Raw genomic sequence first — 16,771 nt, forward strand, 5'->3', positions numbered from 1 at the left:
GTTCTTACATATTCCGAAACCACAACCAATATAGACGTTGTTAAGTCTTGAAATTAAGGTTATATTGTTAAATACGATACGAGGCTTAAGTTACAATTAGATTTCCTTATATTTTATATGTTATGTTCTTGAAATATATTTCAGTCAATATGGACGATTTTCACCATACAATAATTTGCGTATTATTTATTTGAGCGATGTGGATTTGTATGTTTTTCGTTTAATTTCGCGCAAAGCTGCACGACTGCTATCTGCGCTAGCCTTCCCTAATTTAGCAGTGTAAGATTAGAGGGAAGACAGGCTAGTCATCATCACCCACCGCCAACTCTGAGCTACTCTTTTACCAACGAATAGTGGGATTGACAGTCATATTATAATGCCCCCGTCGCTGAAAGGGCGAGCATATTTGGTGTGATGGGAATTCCAATCCGCAATCCTGAGGTTGCGAGTCCAACGCTCTAACCATCTGGTCATGCCGGGCCTACTTGCTTTTATGCGAATCTCTTTATGCTTTTATCAGTTATAGTTACGTTTACATTGTATAACCTTCCTCATGATAAGACAAAGTAAAAAAAAAAAAGCTTGGCATGATGATTAGAATGCCAGGGTTATGAATCTTAAATTAACGAATACATTTATTGTTTGAAATTTGAATTTGCAATTGAAGCATTCAGTTATTTATTTTATGTACATAAATAATGAGTTTTAAATAGTTTTGCATATTTCGAGAGATATGTGCATTAAGCATGAAGATCTTTATTTGTTATATGTTTTAAAAGTATTAATAGTGCATTAATGTATTTATGAACGTTGGAAAATTGATATTTTGAAATCAGACTGGTTTTAAAAACAAATAAATAAACATTGGTTTTTAAAGTATTCAATTCGGATATGAAATATCCTTTGTACGGCTAAATTACCAACGTAAAAGTTCTCGTTTACCCGAAATACCTAGTATTAGCTTGGAATATTACATTTCAAACAAAACTATATATATTATTTCTTTTCTCAGGTATCTCACTAATTGAATACAAACATGTGATAAATTGTTCTGTTCCATTTGGAAATAAAAGCTTCCCAGAAAACGTGTAACACCTTCATCGTTTAACATTAACAGAAATGAATAAAATTATTTGTAAAAATTTAAATTATTGGTATATTTTTGTTTCTCTTGTAACATCAACAGCATTACGCTGAAAATACAGTGAAACTATAAATAAGACAGAGAAGTGGTAGTCCTGTGATTCGTATTTTGTTAGGTAATGAATAAGGTTGAACAGGAAGATCACAAAAAGCTATCCTTGTTTATGAAGCACAGTATTTCTCGCGTTGTTCTCGGTTTTCCCCTATTAAAAGAGAAACATGTCTGTGTTAGGATAAAGGTCCGTCTAAACCCAAGAGGTAAAAGTAGACATGTTTCTGCATAAATTGGAGTAATACATTGAAACTGTGGTGATAAACAGCTCTAACAGGTATCGCTTGAATATAGAAGACGTTAACATATTTCTTTCAAGATGATAAGTAATAGTTACCTTGAGACTACATTTTCTATTGTTATTTGCGGACAAACAATATTAAAAAAAAGATATTAATACAAAGAACGGGGAATGTACAGTTTTGTTTATTTATATTTCAATTTAACGAAAAGTCACACGAGGGCTACCAGCGCCAGCTGTCACTAATTTAGCAGTGTAAGGCTAGAAGGAAGGCAGCTAGTCATCACTACCCACCACTAGCTCTTAAGCTACTCTTTTACCAACGATCCCGGCATGGCTGGGTGGTTAAGGCATTCGACTTGTAATCCAAGGGTCGCGGGTTCGCATCCCCGTCACACCAAACATGCTCGTCGTTTCAGCCGTGGAGGCGTTATAATGTTATGGTCAATCCAATTATTCTTTGGTAAAAGAGTAACTCAAGAAAAGAATTGGCAGTGGGTGGTGATGACTAGCTGCCTTCCTCTAGTCTTACCCTGCTAAATTAGGGACAGCTAGTGCAGATAATCCTCGAGTAGCTTTGCGCGAAATTCAAAACAAACCAAACTTTTACCAACGAATAGTGAGATTGACATTAGCTTTATAACGCCCCCAAGGCCGAAAGGGTAAGCATGTGTTTGATATGACGGAGAATGGAACCCTCGACCCTCATATTACGAGTCGAACGCCCGAAACATTCTGGCCATGCTGGGTCAAAACGTACAGAAACAAGTTAAATCAAAATGCAAATGTATATATATATATTTATTATTTTAACTCAAAAATAAACTAAACAAAAAACACTGCATCAATTGAAAAGATCCCAGCGTACAAACTACAGTGTGGGATTATAAAATGTACCCTAAGTTTTGGAGGTTACTGCGGACGTAGGATCCACTAGCGGTGGGGATACACTGTGTATCAGTCTTAACCTCCTTTCATTAGTCTCATATAAGAAATAAAGAATAGCAGCAGATATATAATTAGAAATAAAATAGAAATTAGGAGAGCGAGATGTGGATGCTCAAGCCCACGACGTCCCACGTTTATATCACTCTTCACTGCCTGCAGATAGTTGTGGGAAGGTGATTGCTCTCGCAAGTAAATAATTAATTGAAATAAGAACAAACAATAACAAATAAAGAAATAAGGAACTACCATTTGGGGGTAAGTAAGATAAAAAGTTACCTCTTATTGTTAGCATTCCAGCTCCCAAAATGGTAGAAAAGCACTAATTGAAAGCACAGCAAACGAACTATACTAGCATGAAGTGTCTCTTCCAGCTGTCAAACTAGTATGGGTGATGAGTGGGAACTATACTAGTTTGGACAGCTGGATGTTCACGCTAATATCATTCGTTTGTTGTGCCTTTATACTATATTGAGGGCTGGAATGCTAACATCAAGAGGTAACTTTTTATCTTACTTAGCCCCAAGTAGTAGTACCTTATTTTTTTTTTTTTCTTTTTATTTCAATTAATTATTTACTTGCGAGAGCAGTCACCTTCCTAGAACTGTCTGCAGGCAGTGAAGGGTGATATAAACGTGGGACGTTGTGGGTTTGAGCATCCGCATCTCACTCTCCTAATTTCTATTTTATTTCTAATTATATATCTGTTGCTATTCTTTATTTCTTATCTGAGGCTGGTGAATGGAGGCTAAGACTAATAGACCGTATATCCCAACCACTATGTGGGTCCTATTTTCACAGTCACTACCAAATCCTAGGGTACATTTTATAATCCCACATTGCAGTTTATAACTTGGGATCATTTCAGTTGGTGCAGCGTGTTTTGTTTAATTTGTTTTTTGTTTCGGCTTGTTTTTGAGTTAAAATAACAAATTGTATAATTAGTCAGAGGTATGGATTTGCTGTTTTTAACGCAGTCCTCCCTTAGCATTTCGCCCCCCGTTAGTACAGCGGTATGTCTACGGATTTACAACGCTAAAATCAGGGGCTCGATTCCCGTCGGTGGGCTCAGCAGATAGCCCGATGTAGCTTTGCTATAAGAAAACACACACAACCTTAGCATTTTACTTATTTTACTATTTAACTTTGTTAAAATGTAATTATTTTCACTAATATATATATATATATTTTCAAGCCTACAATTATGGACTCTAAAATGGTAAACAAACTAGGCTGGAAATAGTGTCTACATTATTTTTCAAGCTGAAAATTTATTTATTGACTCGACTAAAATTAATAAGTACTGGTTATATACAGCAGTAGTTATATGAAATAATATTATTGTTTGTTTTTTGAATTTCACTCACAGCTATGCAAGGGCTATCTGTGCTAGCCGTCCCTAATTTAGCAGTACGACTAGAGGGAAGGCAGCTAGTTATCACCACCCACTGCCAACTCTTGGGCTACTCTTGTACCAAAGAATAGTGGGATCGACCGTAACACTATAACGCCCCCACGACTGAAAGGGCGAGCATGTTTGGTGCGACGGGGATGCGAACCAGCAAATTACGAGCCGAGTGCCTGGCCATGCCGGGCCAAATAATATTATATGCAGTGGTAATAAATACTGAATATCCACTCACTATTTAAGATAAGTATAAATAAACAGTAGAAATAATGATCACCGTCATCTGAGAAGGGAAATCTACTATGGTAATAGTTCACTATTAAAACTTGTTGAAGTATAGTCGCGGAAATCTTCGTAGAAACAGTAGAGTCGAGTAATGATATACATCAGAAAAATCGGAAACCTTTCACCTAGAAGTTTCTAATTAATGCGCTATAAAATGCATGAATTGTAGTTTTTAACTAACGTGCATGCTAGGAAAAAAACGGATTTTTTGGTGGTGGAAATAGAAGGAGTTAGAAAATTTCGCAGCACGACAAAATTAAGCAGATTGAATTAAGTTTAAAAATACTTTCTTAATATTTTGCGAAATTTTTGTGTAATGCTACACTACAATAAATGGACAGGACACAATCAACTTGTTTTAAAATGATTTATTAAGAACAAGTCAAATGTGTGCTCAAAGAAAAACCTTCTTTACACTATAGGCTATCATAGTTGTATATAGGACTTTAAATAATTCTCTTTTCCGTCAAAAGTCAACACAAGCTAGTTCAATTACCTGGTAATATAAATTATTTTTTAAAACAAACCAAACTCTCCTTTGTTATCACAATACAATCAGTGAAAATTCACTTACGTTACCCCGTGTGTTACTACACTTGCGTCCAGAACTTTAAATAGTTATCTTTTTTGTCAGAAGTCTGGTTGGTTTGGTTTGGTTTGAATTTCGCGCAAAGTTACATGAGGGTTAACTGCGCTAGCCGTTCCTAATTTAGAAGTGGAAGACTAGAGGAAAGTCATCACCACCCACTGCCAACTCTTTGGCTACTCTTTTACCAACGAATAGTGGGATTGACCGTCACATTATAAATCCCCACAGCTGAAAGGCAAGCATGTTTGGTGTGAGGGCGATTCGAACTCGCGATCCTCGGATTACGAGTCGAGTGCCTTAACCACCTAGATATGTCGGGTCTAACAGAAGTCTGCACAAGCTAGTTCAATTACTTAAGAACCCAACTGACAAGACAAATTTTCCTCAACTACCTCTGTTGTTACAATACAAGCTGAGAAACTCGTTGTTTTTCCCAGTTGTATCTAGAGCTTTAATTATTTCCTTTTTGTCAAAGGCTGCGAAGGAATGTTCGTTTATTTTCAAACATACTTAGATAAAACTAGTTTTTCTTCTGTCTTTGATTACAAGGCAAAATGTGATCCTTTCATTTCAGAAATCACCCGTTAAAAACTAAACTGACAATAACGCAGTCAAACTTTCATTTTACTTTCACTAGCTTAACATCTTACTTACGTATTTGTATCTGTACGTATTTATAATATGGGACAAAAATACAACAATAATAGTAAAAAACAAACAAAGACAATGGAAACTGTAGAGTAAAATAATACTGTATAATCATGATTATCAACCCCACTAGAACTGATGATCTGGCCTGTCATGGCCGAGCGCCTAAGGCGTGCGATTGGTAATCCGAGGGTCGCGGGTTTGCGCCCGCGTCGCGCTAAACATGCTCCCCCTCCCAGCCGTGGGGGCGTTATAATGTGACGGTCAATCCCACTATTCGTTGGTAAAAGAATAGCCCAAGAGTTGGCGGTGGGTGGTGATGACTAGCTGCCTTCCCTCTAGTCTTACACTGCTAAATTAGGGACGGCTAGCACAGATAGCCCTCGAGTAGCTTTGTGCGAAATTCCAAAAACAACAACAACAACAACTGACGATCTAGATAAAACCTTCTATGGTAACAGTGGACAGGAAACATTGCTCTTGAAAAGTGTGATTAACCTCGTCAAAGTGTAATCCCCATATAACATGCCTTCAGTAGGAGGTATTTGAAATACTGTATATGCTTTATTATGTAGTGTCTAAAAGATGTTGATGTAACGTTGACAGTTGAGAAAACTTGTTAAAATCAGTATTTGAAAACAAAATTAATTAAAACCTTCATGCTACAGAAACTAAAGAAACACTCAAAACATTTTAGAGAATAAAAACACTTTCATCTAATGCCGAAATATTTTAAAAAGTACTTTCACATATTTTAAGTAAAAATGAGAAAATTTTATAACAAGTGTCAAAAACGTCCGTTAGTAATCAAAACGGTTTTATGTTTGTTTGTTGTTTGCGTTTTTAACTAAGCCCAAGTGGGGTATCTGCGCTGCCCGCATTATTCGTTTTTTTTTGTTTCGATTAAAATTTGTGATTAATTACGTGTACTTATAAATGGCCATTATGGTGGTTTTATTGTCACTTGTTATTATTTTGCACTAACAAGTTAAGTTTTTCCTTGTTTTTCGTGTTTTTTTTTCATAGCCACATGACTATATTTTCTATTTTAGTTTATGTTATGCAGTTGAAAATTCTCTGTGCTTTTAGTTATGGGCACGTTATAAAAGTGATGCCCAATATATAAACCGGTTCAAAGAGCCACACAAAGCATGTGTGACGGAGAGCGATGCTGACTAGGTATCTTTCCCTCTGTAAAGTAGCTCAAAATTAGGAAAGACTATATCTCATGCATGGAATTCTCTAACCTAAACGTTTAATCCGCTTGAAGTATAAGGTGATTTTCATATTGAAAACTTTCAATTCCAATTCCTTTTCAATTTTCTTGAGTTATATTTTAGAAGAGGTGATGACTTGGAAACTAACTTAAGTACGACGATAAAAGAAAACAGTTTATCCGGAAACTTTCTGAGTTAGATTTAAAACAGAAAATACATCTCTGATAAAACTTCCACTCTTTAAATTATATGTTTTTATTTTGTTATGATACTACAGAGAGACATGGCACATCGAAAAGACAAGGCTTCCAGAATTGAAAATAACATCATTTTAGATCACTAACCGATAATAACTTTGTTCACTCAGCCTTTTACTTTGGTCTGTATGAATTTTTATATGACATTTTTCTGTAAAGTAGGTATTGTTTTATATTGGATTCCTCGATTCTGTATTTGTTGTGTTTTTAGAAAGCTCATTATTTATGAAATAAGACTGTAACATGTAGACGATATCTTGTATAGAATTAAATAATAAAATAGTTTCTTACACATTTAATCTCAATAAGTCATAGCAGACGTAAGTCACATGGGACTGACATAATAACATTTTACATGCTTTGAGACATTCGACAAGTTTTTGTATAAAACATGTAGAAAGTCTAAAGATACAACTTGTTATCAGTTTCTACTTTTCTTTTTACTTAACCTTTCTGTCAGTACATCATTCCACGATCTATTTCTAAAATGAGGGTTGGTTTGAATTTTGTTCAAAGCTACACGAAGGTTATTTGCGCTAGCCGTTCCTAGTTGAGCAGTGATAGACAAGAAGTAAAGCAACTAGTCATCACCACCCACCGTCAACTTTTGGGCTACTCTTTTACCAACCAATAGTGGGATTGACCGAAACCTTATAACGCCCTCACGGTTGAAAGGGCGATCATGTGCGGTGTAAAGAGGATTGAAAAACGCCCATAACTACGAGGGTTTGTCAGGCCATCCAAAAATGAGGAAAACATTGAAATAAAAAGAATAAATTATTATAGGTTACATCCATATAAACATTTAAATTTATTTTGAAAGTAGGACTTAAAGATGTTTCAAGTATTTTGAACTTCAAAAGTGAACAAAATATGAGAATAAATGTTTGTAAAATTCGTTATTGTCTGTATTAAACTTTCCAAATAAAAGGGATCGCACTATGATAGAGTTTATGTAAAATACACTGAGTGTCCTTTACCATAACTTCAGCTTATTAATTTTAGAAAAAAACAACAAGAACGTAGTTACAACTAAAACTCTTAGTATCTGGCCCTAAATGCGATGTTTCATACATGAAATTAGTATTTAGTGGATAAGTTACAATTGTGCTAGAAATGAAAACATCCTATGAACAGCTTAACTACAATAAACGTGTTAAAATACATTTTTGAAAGAAATACTAACAAAGTTTGATTTTATTTGATTATTTGTTTGTAATTAAGCACAATGCTGCACAGTTTGTTACCTGTGTTGTGCTTATCACCGATATAAAAACTGGAATTTTAGCGTTATAAGCCTTCCTACTTGGCGCTGAGCCACTGGAAGGCTTTTTACCTTCGAATTATTATGTCATAAATAGTGTTTAAGATATTCTGTGCTATAAATAGGATTGAGAATATTTTATGAAGAATTGCATACTCAGACTAATTATAAAATTAATTTTAAAATGCAGTTTTAGATGTTGCAATATATGATGTATTGGTATAAAGGGATTTCTTGTTTTTTCGAGGCCCCATATGGCTCAAAAGTAAGTCTGAGAGGTTATAACTCTAAAATAAGCACATTACAGATAACCTACCTTGTAGCACTGCGCTTAACAAAAACTTATTTCCTAGATTTACAAACTTGCATTTTAACGTTTCAAAAAAGCATGTTTTTAGTAAAACATTTTCGTGTATATGTTTACACAGGATCTCTCCCTCTGGGGCTTAGTAACACGGAACGAATGTGAAAAGTACAGTATTTATTAGATTTGGGTGAACCTTACACAGGACGTTGCATACGAAAGATATGATGATTATATTTGCAATTTTAAAATCAGACAAAAATTTACCTTGTTATGAATGGCAACATCATCATAAACCCAATAATTATTGACTGTACTATATGTTGCGTAACCCACAGATCTGCCACGCGAGCTATTTTATAAATCACCATGATTCCTTCGGTTATCTACATGTGCAAGGCTCGAGGTATTTGATTTGCAGCTTGTACAGCCGCTGTGGATGCGATCATGATGGACACTTTGACATCCGTTCTTGAGACAGTCCATTAATCAAGCTGTGGTTGCACTCAAGAATAGATTTAGTGTTGACAAGAACAGAAGTGATAGTGAAAATGTATTCTCAAGGCTGGTGGTATGGGTATTAAAATTTTTTCTCCAAGAAACAATTACCAGAATTTGTTGTTCCTTCCATCGCCACCTGAAAACATTACTTCGCTTTTTGTTGTGGGAGAGATTTTGTGTTAAATATTCAAATCAAATATTTCTCATGTGATATTTATTTTGGTTTTTATTTCAACATTTTATGATAGTTACTATTAACCAAGATATTATATTTGGTGAACAAATAAGCTTCAACAAATTTTGCATACAAGAAACAGTTACTTAGAATCACATTTGGATTTGATTGTTGTTGTATAATAGGTATTCTAAGAAAAGCAAAACAGCTGTGACGTGGGATCGTTGGGTATTTACATAATTAAATACTTTGCGTAACAAACTGTTTCTATTTTTAACACTTGTACCATAGTGATACGCTCAACGAATCACAATGCACTGACATGCGCACAAGTACAAAATTTACAGACGCAGAAAATGTAACATCAGACAACTTGGAATAACGCATAATTGATGCGTATCAATAGTTTTACAGAAATTGTAGGAAAAGAAATAAAGCTTTATTTTATGTAAAGCCCTTGTAATTTAAAACCATAAAAATAAATATATTTCCTAAGTCTTGAGAAGTAGAGAATACAGCAAAATATTTATTATTTTCTGTATTCCATATTGTATATAATTTTCTAATGCTTTAGTGATATAAAATTGAAGATTTCTAGCTCAAATATGTTTTGGCACTGAGAGGTAATTTTGGTAGTCAGTGTACAGTAAACAGTTACCAAAATTACGATTTTATTATTATATGTTATTCAGACATTTTGACAAGCTTTATCATGTTTTCAGATGGTGTTTCGGTGAAACTAAATAGATGTATGGACAATTAATTACAGAGGCTTAACACTATTATTGTCTACATTAAGGATGTTCTTTAATCACATTCGAGACTAAGAAATGTTCAGACTTTTCAGCTAAAATAAGTATATTTTGGAAATGAGGTTCAAACAGAGAGACATGTCCAGCATGCTAGGTAGAGGGCTGTGTAACTTCCAAATAAGTAAGATAACAGTGGACTGTTGAATAAAATAAACATAAAAGGGTAGATCGTCGAAATACGTTGACAGTGGACTGCTGAAACAGCTAAAAGACAGTGGACCTTCAAGACAAGTAGAAATTGGATCGCCGAATTAAAAATGAAAGAGTGAACTGTCAAGACAAGTAGAAATTGGATCGCCGAATTAAAAATGAAAGAGTGAACTGTCAAGACAATAAAAATCCTGTTAATCGTCAAAATAAACAGAATATAGTGGACCATCAAGGAAACAGAAATCACTAAATACTTGAGTGAAACGAATTTAATCGTGTGTAACAGAAGCTAGTTCTTAAGTTTACTGTTCATCAAAATATTTGGGTAAAGTTATGATGTTTCTCGAAGAAGTTAATTTCACATCCTGGGATATGGAACAGGATTTTTACAACCTGCCTTGGCCGACTCTTGACTGTTTATTAAAGTTCAGTACGAAGTTTCCACCTTTAGAGAAGGGTAAGGCCGTTATTTGTATTTTCAATCGTAATAAAAATGGATATTTTCTGCTGTTTATGATCAATGTGAACTTGATTTTAATCCCAGAGTTTCTATTTTTTGTTTGTTAAAAGATGTTGATTATATTGTGATTTTATAATTACCTGCGCTGAATAGATCGGATCTACACAATAAAAGGTGTACTAAATTCTTGATGAAGTTAATATAACGAAACGTTAGGATTAAAGTTATATCGTTTTATGATTAATACTATCCTCACCCATTAGAGATATTAACTGTAACCCATCGAAACATTATTAGACGCAGTTTATTTTTTCTCTTTCATTTTGTATCCCGAACCAACTTCGTTAAATTGCGGCTTCTACTTAAGAATTATACACACACACACATTGATGGTATTAGAAAATATGGAAATATGCTTTAAGTAAATTGCTTACTTGTGTTGAAGAAAAATATTTTTGTATTTGAAGGCTTAATGAATGGAGTCAGTAAAATATCTGAAGTTATATTTTTATTGCATTGATTTAGTAAACCATTTGGTAAAGATTACAAGATTTCCAAGAATATAATATTAATACAAGAGAAAAGACTTTGATGGGAAGAACACAGATAGCTTATTATACAGTTTTTTAGTACGTTATCTGATACTCTGATATTCAAAATAAGAAATATTTTAAAAAGGTCATAAACTCTCATTCATCTCATGCAAAAAATATAATAATTTTCTGTTACTTAGGCGCAGATAGCCCTCGTATAGCTTTGCGCGAAATTCAAAAACAAACTGCTACTTATATTTTAGAATATTTGTAATAAATTAGAATATGTGTTACTAATGTAGATTAGCTATATGAATAAGTTTTGTTTTTGAATTTCGCACAAAGCTACTCGAGGGCTATCTGCGCTAGCCGTCCCTAATTTAGTAGTGTAAGACTAGAGGGAAGGCATCTAGTGATCACTACCCACCGCCAACTCTTGGAATATTCTTTTACCAACGAATAGCAAGATTGACCGTCACATTATAACGCCTTTATGGCTGAAAGGGAGAGCATTTTGGTGTGACGAAGATTATGTTATGAAAGCAATTTGTAAACATGTATGTGACTTGTGTCACTTTTACATATAGGAATCCTCCTTCATAAATTTACGTAATGTTCTCTGGGGTGCAGATTCGACTTTTGTTACCTACTTTTGTGTTCACGTATTTTCACTTGTTATAATACACCGTACATTACCCGTACATCATTTTGTTTTATCTCCAGTGGCACAGCGGAATTTCTGCAGATTTACAACGCTAGAAATCGGGTTTCGATACCCGTGGTGTACAGAGCACAGATAGGCCATTGTGTAACTTTGCGCTTAATTCTAAATAATCGATCAATCAAACCATGATTTTTTTAAGTGTCTTCATAAGTCTTCTCTGTAAATATTTCATCTTTACTGAAATAATTTGTGTCTACCCATCTGGTCGTATTGATTTTTACCGAAATAATTGGACTTATAGTGCTACAAAAGTGACAATCATCTGGCTGCCATAAAAAGTTTATTTTTAAAGTAGTTCCTGATGTCATTTCTTCGAAAAATACACGCTTCTTAATCATAGAATTATTTTCGCCGTCTGATAAGTAACATATTTATATACTTCGCCGTTAACTAAACATTTTTCTCTTTTCAACGATAGGCGTTCAAATACGATCATGACCTGGTCTTGTCTTTTAAGTTACACACTGCATAATATTGATTAGGTGGATTCACCATGTTTTCTGCTCTAACCGGATTTTTCTGGATACGCGTGGTATCAAGGAGGATTTCATATACCTTCTATTTTTTTATATTTAGTGTTGCTTGTTTTCTTATTTAAATAAAGATGGGTTTTGTCTTCACCAAAGCTTTCAAATCATGAAACACTCAAAGAAAGAATCAAAATGCTACGAGGATGACATAAGATGTTATTCACTGTTACTTTGCGATGTTTGCTGTGGAACAGGTAAATGAGTGTTTGAAAATTAAAGTGTGGTTTCACTCTGTTAAGGTTAGGATGAATTTGGAAGACTATAAACTTATTCTAAAATTCGAGTTAGTTTATTCTTTATTTGAATGTTAACGTAGAATAGCGATTTGTTTGTTGTTTACTTATCATTAACCTTTTTCCAAGTTCTGAAACATCGGCGAAATACGGACATTCTAAACGATATTAAAATGTTACGAAAGGCCAACATAATATTAATTCTGTAATACAAAGACAAATTTTCTACAAATTATGTGAAATGGTTCCAATTGAGATGTAGGTTTTCCTGAAGAATCTTTGAAATTTCGTTGCTTTAATTGAAATAAGGTTTCAATTAGTCAGTGAGAAGACGCAGACTTTCTAACACGTCAAATGAAATTGCAATATTTGCCTTTCGAAGTTTTTACATTTGGTAGTTGCATAATAATAATAATGTGCCGTGTCGTTGGCAAAACAAATAAAACAAGAATTTTCTTGTGTAAAATGCTACTCTAGTGTAAAATAGTCATTTTGAAGTTAACTAAAAGAAAGGTGTAACGACGAAAACAGATTATATTCAAACACTAAGCTTTCCATAAACAGGCCCGAGGGTCGCGAATTCGAATCCCCGTCACACCTAACATGGTCGCCTTTTCACCCCTGGGGTCGTTATAAAGTGACGGTCAATTCCATTATTCGTTGGTAAAAGAGTAGCTCAAGAGTTAGCGGTGGGTGGTGCTTAGTAGTTGTCTTCCCTCTAGTCTTACACTGCTAAATTAAAGACGGCTAGCGCAGATAGCCCTCGTGTAACTTTGCACAAAATTCAAAACAAACCGAAACTTTCCATAAACGAATTTGGGAATACAGTAATGAAGGAATTTTAATCTCATGTAAAATTGAGACAGATTGGTCTGTTATGTGATCATTAGCCCGTAAAGTGGTATGCTTATTTCTATCTCTATCTTGTTTGATTTCCTTTTTCAAGCTCTGTAGGAAGATTTTATATTTAGTGATAATTTGCTCCTTTATCTTCGATGTTATAGAAATAGCTGTAACATATTATATTATAGAATACTTATATCTTATAGCATAGCTGTAATATGTTATAGAATTACCTGTAATATATTAGCAAATTAGGGGTAGTAGGGTATGGAATTAGCTATAATTTGCTATATAGGAGTGTTAACATGTGGTATAAGTATTGTATCAATTTTAATAATAAGTAACTGTCATCAAATATATTTTTTATTTACAATATTACCGTAGCTGTTAGTTGCTGGATGATTCCTGATAGCCTTTAAATAAACGTTTTTGTTTTGTTTCTTGAAATATATCTTGTTAAACAATTATACCCAGGAAAATGAATAGTGTTAATGTGTTTTTACCTTATAAAAGACGTAACTTTGCATAATTTTAATATTTTTCATTAGTTCATTAGTTTCATAAGTTCCATTTTTCTACATAACCAGTATAGTCCACACCCTAAGAGTTTTTAATTAATATCTTGCTCTTTATCACCAGGTGGTTTAAATGTTTCTTCGCCTTTTAATCCTCAAAAGAATATACCATGACGATTTTACTAAAGAACATTTCTTCATGGGAACCACCAAAAGGAAATAACAGAGTTATAGGTGTATTTTAACCTTATAATGCTAAGAAGAAACAGGTTGAGTTAATTTTCTTGAAAACAGTGGTTTTTATTATGTTTAGGAGAACCAACACAATGTAATGCCACTTGGGACGGCGTGTCATGCTGGCCTCCAACACCAGCAGGCTTTAGGGCTGAGATACCGTGTTTCTCCGAGTTAAAGGGAATCCGTTACGATACATCTCGTAAGCATGATAATTTTTATTCTTATTTGGAATTAATTTAATTTTTATTTTTTACTGGAAATGAAAACTTTCTGCAAAGCACAGATGTTAAATACAGAACTTAAGAATTAGCATGCAAAGTTTGCTTTTAGAAAATTCCGATGATGCAAAAATTATTGCTTTTTTTAGAATTATATTAAGTCGATTCGTTAGACTTTGTATGAAGAAAGAAAGAAACAGTAACAATAAATTTAATAGGAATAAAATTGATATTGCACAAAAGAATGATGTAAGCATGAAACTTATGAAATATGACGTCTAAACTAGAAAATTATTATTTTTTTACATGGTAATATGTGAGATAAGGGTCGGACAATGGCCTAACGGTTAGCGCGAAGGAATACTCATTACAGAGACTAAAAAGTGAAACACTAAAGACCTCTAAACTTGTCTCATACAGTCAGTTGTAAGGGCGTATATAACTGTGAAACTTATCCGCCATTTCAGTTATGAGGAGTTGCTTGAGCAGTGGTTAGTGCTGCTGACTAGAAGCACTTTAGTAGCTCTAAGTCACTGATGCCTATGGCTGTTTCCAGAAGTCTCTGAGCTAACTGTTCAGCTGCTGTATGAAGTAAATACAGTTCAGGTTGATGGACCAAGAACAAGTTGGATAATATTCCATAACATTGGGACTGATAAGAATTTCTATCATTTTGTTCATTAATGGCTCACACATCAGGATCTGATTTAAAAATTACTACCACAAGTCTCAACGTGGTATAATATAATCTCATGCCTTAAGAGAAAAATGTGGACAGGGCTCAAAATTTTAAAGAAGACGATAAATAGTTGAACAAAAATGTTAGCATTTCTGTAACTAACCGAAAGAATTAAGAAAAAAAATTATAAAAGGCAGATTGACTGACAAGATCTATTTTTAAACTAATTTTTGTACACATTGAATAAACCAAAAACAATGAAATTCGAAATAAATCCAATTATGTAATTTTCAAGAATGTTCCGAACATACCTGAAAAAGAAATAATAAGACGCGATTTTTTTTCTAAACAGAGTCACTCATTTTACTCTAGTAACATTATAGATCTTGTTAACTGGTTTTGGTTTTCACAATGCCTTAAAATGGAAATATGTTTTGTATTACATGAAATACTTTAAAACAGATTAATACAAAGCTCCAACTACAGCTTCTAAACAAACAAGCAAATAAATTTTTTCCTAATATTTTTATGTTTCTAAATAATATTTCTCCTATTCAGCTGACGAGTTATTGTTAACCGAAAATTTCCTGCTTATAGTTTCCAAGAACGACTTGTTCGCGTTAAAATCACGTCAATAAATTTCTAACTTTTCAATGTAATCTCAGTTTGAGAACTCCTTTGAAAACTCCAATTGATTGGCTGATTTGACGGTAGTTCAAAATTAATGATAGCAATAGATAACCTCAGTAACCTCGTCATAAATAAAAAACAGAGGTGTTGAGAAATCTGATAAATCTCGTACTGAAAGAACGTGATAACCACTTTTTTATATCTAGAATAACTTGTTTATCCCCCTCCAGAAAAAAAGACTTAAATTTTATTTTAGAAAATAAATTTCGCTGCTCAAATTTCCACATATATGTGAATTTGAAAAGTATTTTTATAGTCGTTTGTTTTATATTTCTGTTGTATTTTTCTTCTCTCACGAGGAAATTTTCCGAAGAAATTATTAGTTCCCTGAAAAAATAAGCACTTCGTTATTTGTTTTTTCTTCACTCAGTCGTCTCCTGGTGACACAGCGGTATTTTTACAAACGTGTAATAACGCTAGAAACCGTGTTTTGATACAGATAGCCCATTGTCTAGCTTTGTGCTTAATTGCAAACAACAGTATCTTCATTCAGATTTTGTTTTACTTCACACAGTCTGATAGTTAGTCGTTTCGTAATCTCCGGCAACACACGAAAGTTTGATCTGATTTTCTCTTAACTTCTGTTAAAACATAATCCTGTCGGTCAACTAAAGAACGTTACGGGTGCTCTTATTTAAACACCTTATAACAAGTATAGTTGCACATATCGCAGTGATTTACAGAGACTCTTATAATAGATGAGAGACACACAAAGCACAAACTTGTGGTGTTATTGATAACCGTCCTCTACTACAGGAAGATAAATGTAAGTCAAACCAAATTTTATTGTAGTTTATCATCACCAACTTGTTTGGTTCAAGCTTTTCTTTCACTGGAATTTCATAGAGAACACATAGCGACTCTGCGGGGAACATTTTGTGCTTGTTAAGCCGTGACTGTATCCCTTTTGCTTAGTTCCAAAGTTCCTTATATATAATTCGAAGAAAAATCAATAACTTATTTGTGAAGGTTTTTTTTAGAGTAATTTTCCTGAAAAATTAGTTATTAGTTTGCTACAGTTAGTAGTTGCTTTAAGTTTAGAATAAAACAGACATACTTTTAATAAAGTTTACTACACAAGTTTCGTAGTTAGCAACATAACATAACAACCATGAAAC

At 33.7% G+C, this 16,771-nt stretch overlaps 1 protein-coding gene across 1 annotated transcript in view; it reads left to right on the plus strand.

Annotated features, from left to right (window-relative positions):
* The first annotated feature begins 10,327 nt into the window (after positions 1-10,327).
* The window catches only part of LOC143247910 (diuretic hormone receptor-like), a 51,208-nt gene continuing 44,764 nt past the window's right edge, over positions 10,328-16,771 (plus strand). Inside the window, exons 1-2 of the mRNA XM_076496459.1 lie at positions 10,328-10,448; positions 14,143-14,265. Of these exons, the coding sequence (XP_076352574.1) occupies positions 10,328-10,448; positions 14,143-14,265 (244 nt within the window). The remainder of the gene's footprint in view (positions 10,449-14,142; positions 14,266-16,771) is intronic.

The sequence above is a fragment of the Tachypleus tridentatus genome, chromosome 3, assembly GCF_004210375.1.
Source record: "Tachypleus tridentatus isolate NWPU-2018 chromosome 3, ASM421037v1, whole genome shotgun sequence".
NCBI lineage: Eukaryota > Metazoa > Arthropoda > Merostomata > Xiphosura > Limulidae > Tachypleus > Tachypleus tridentatus.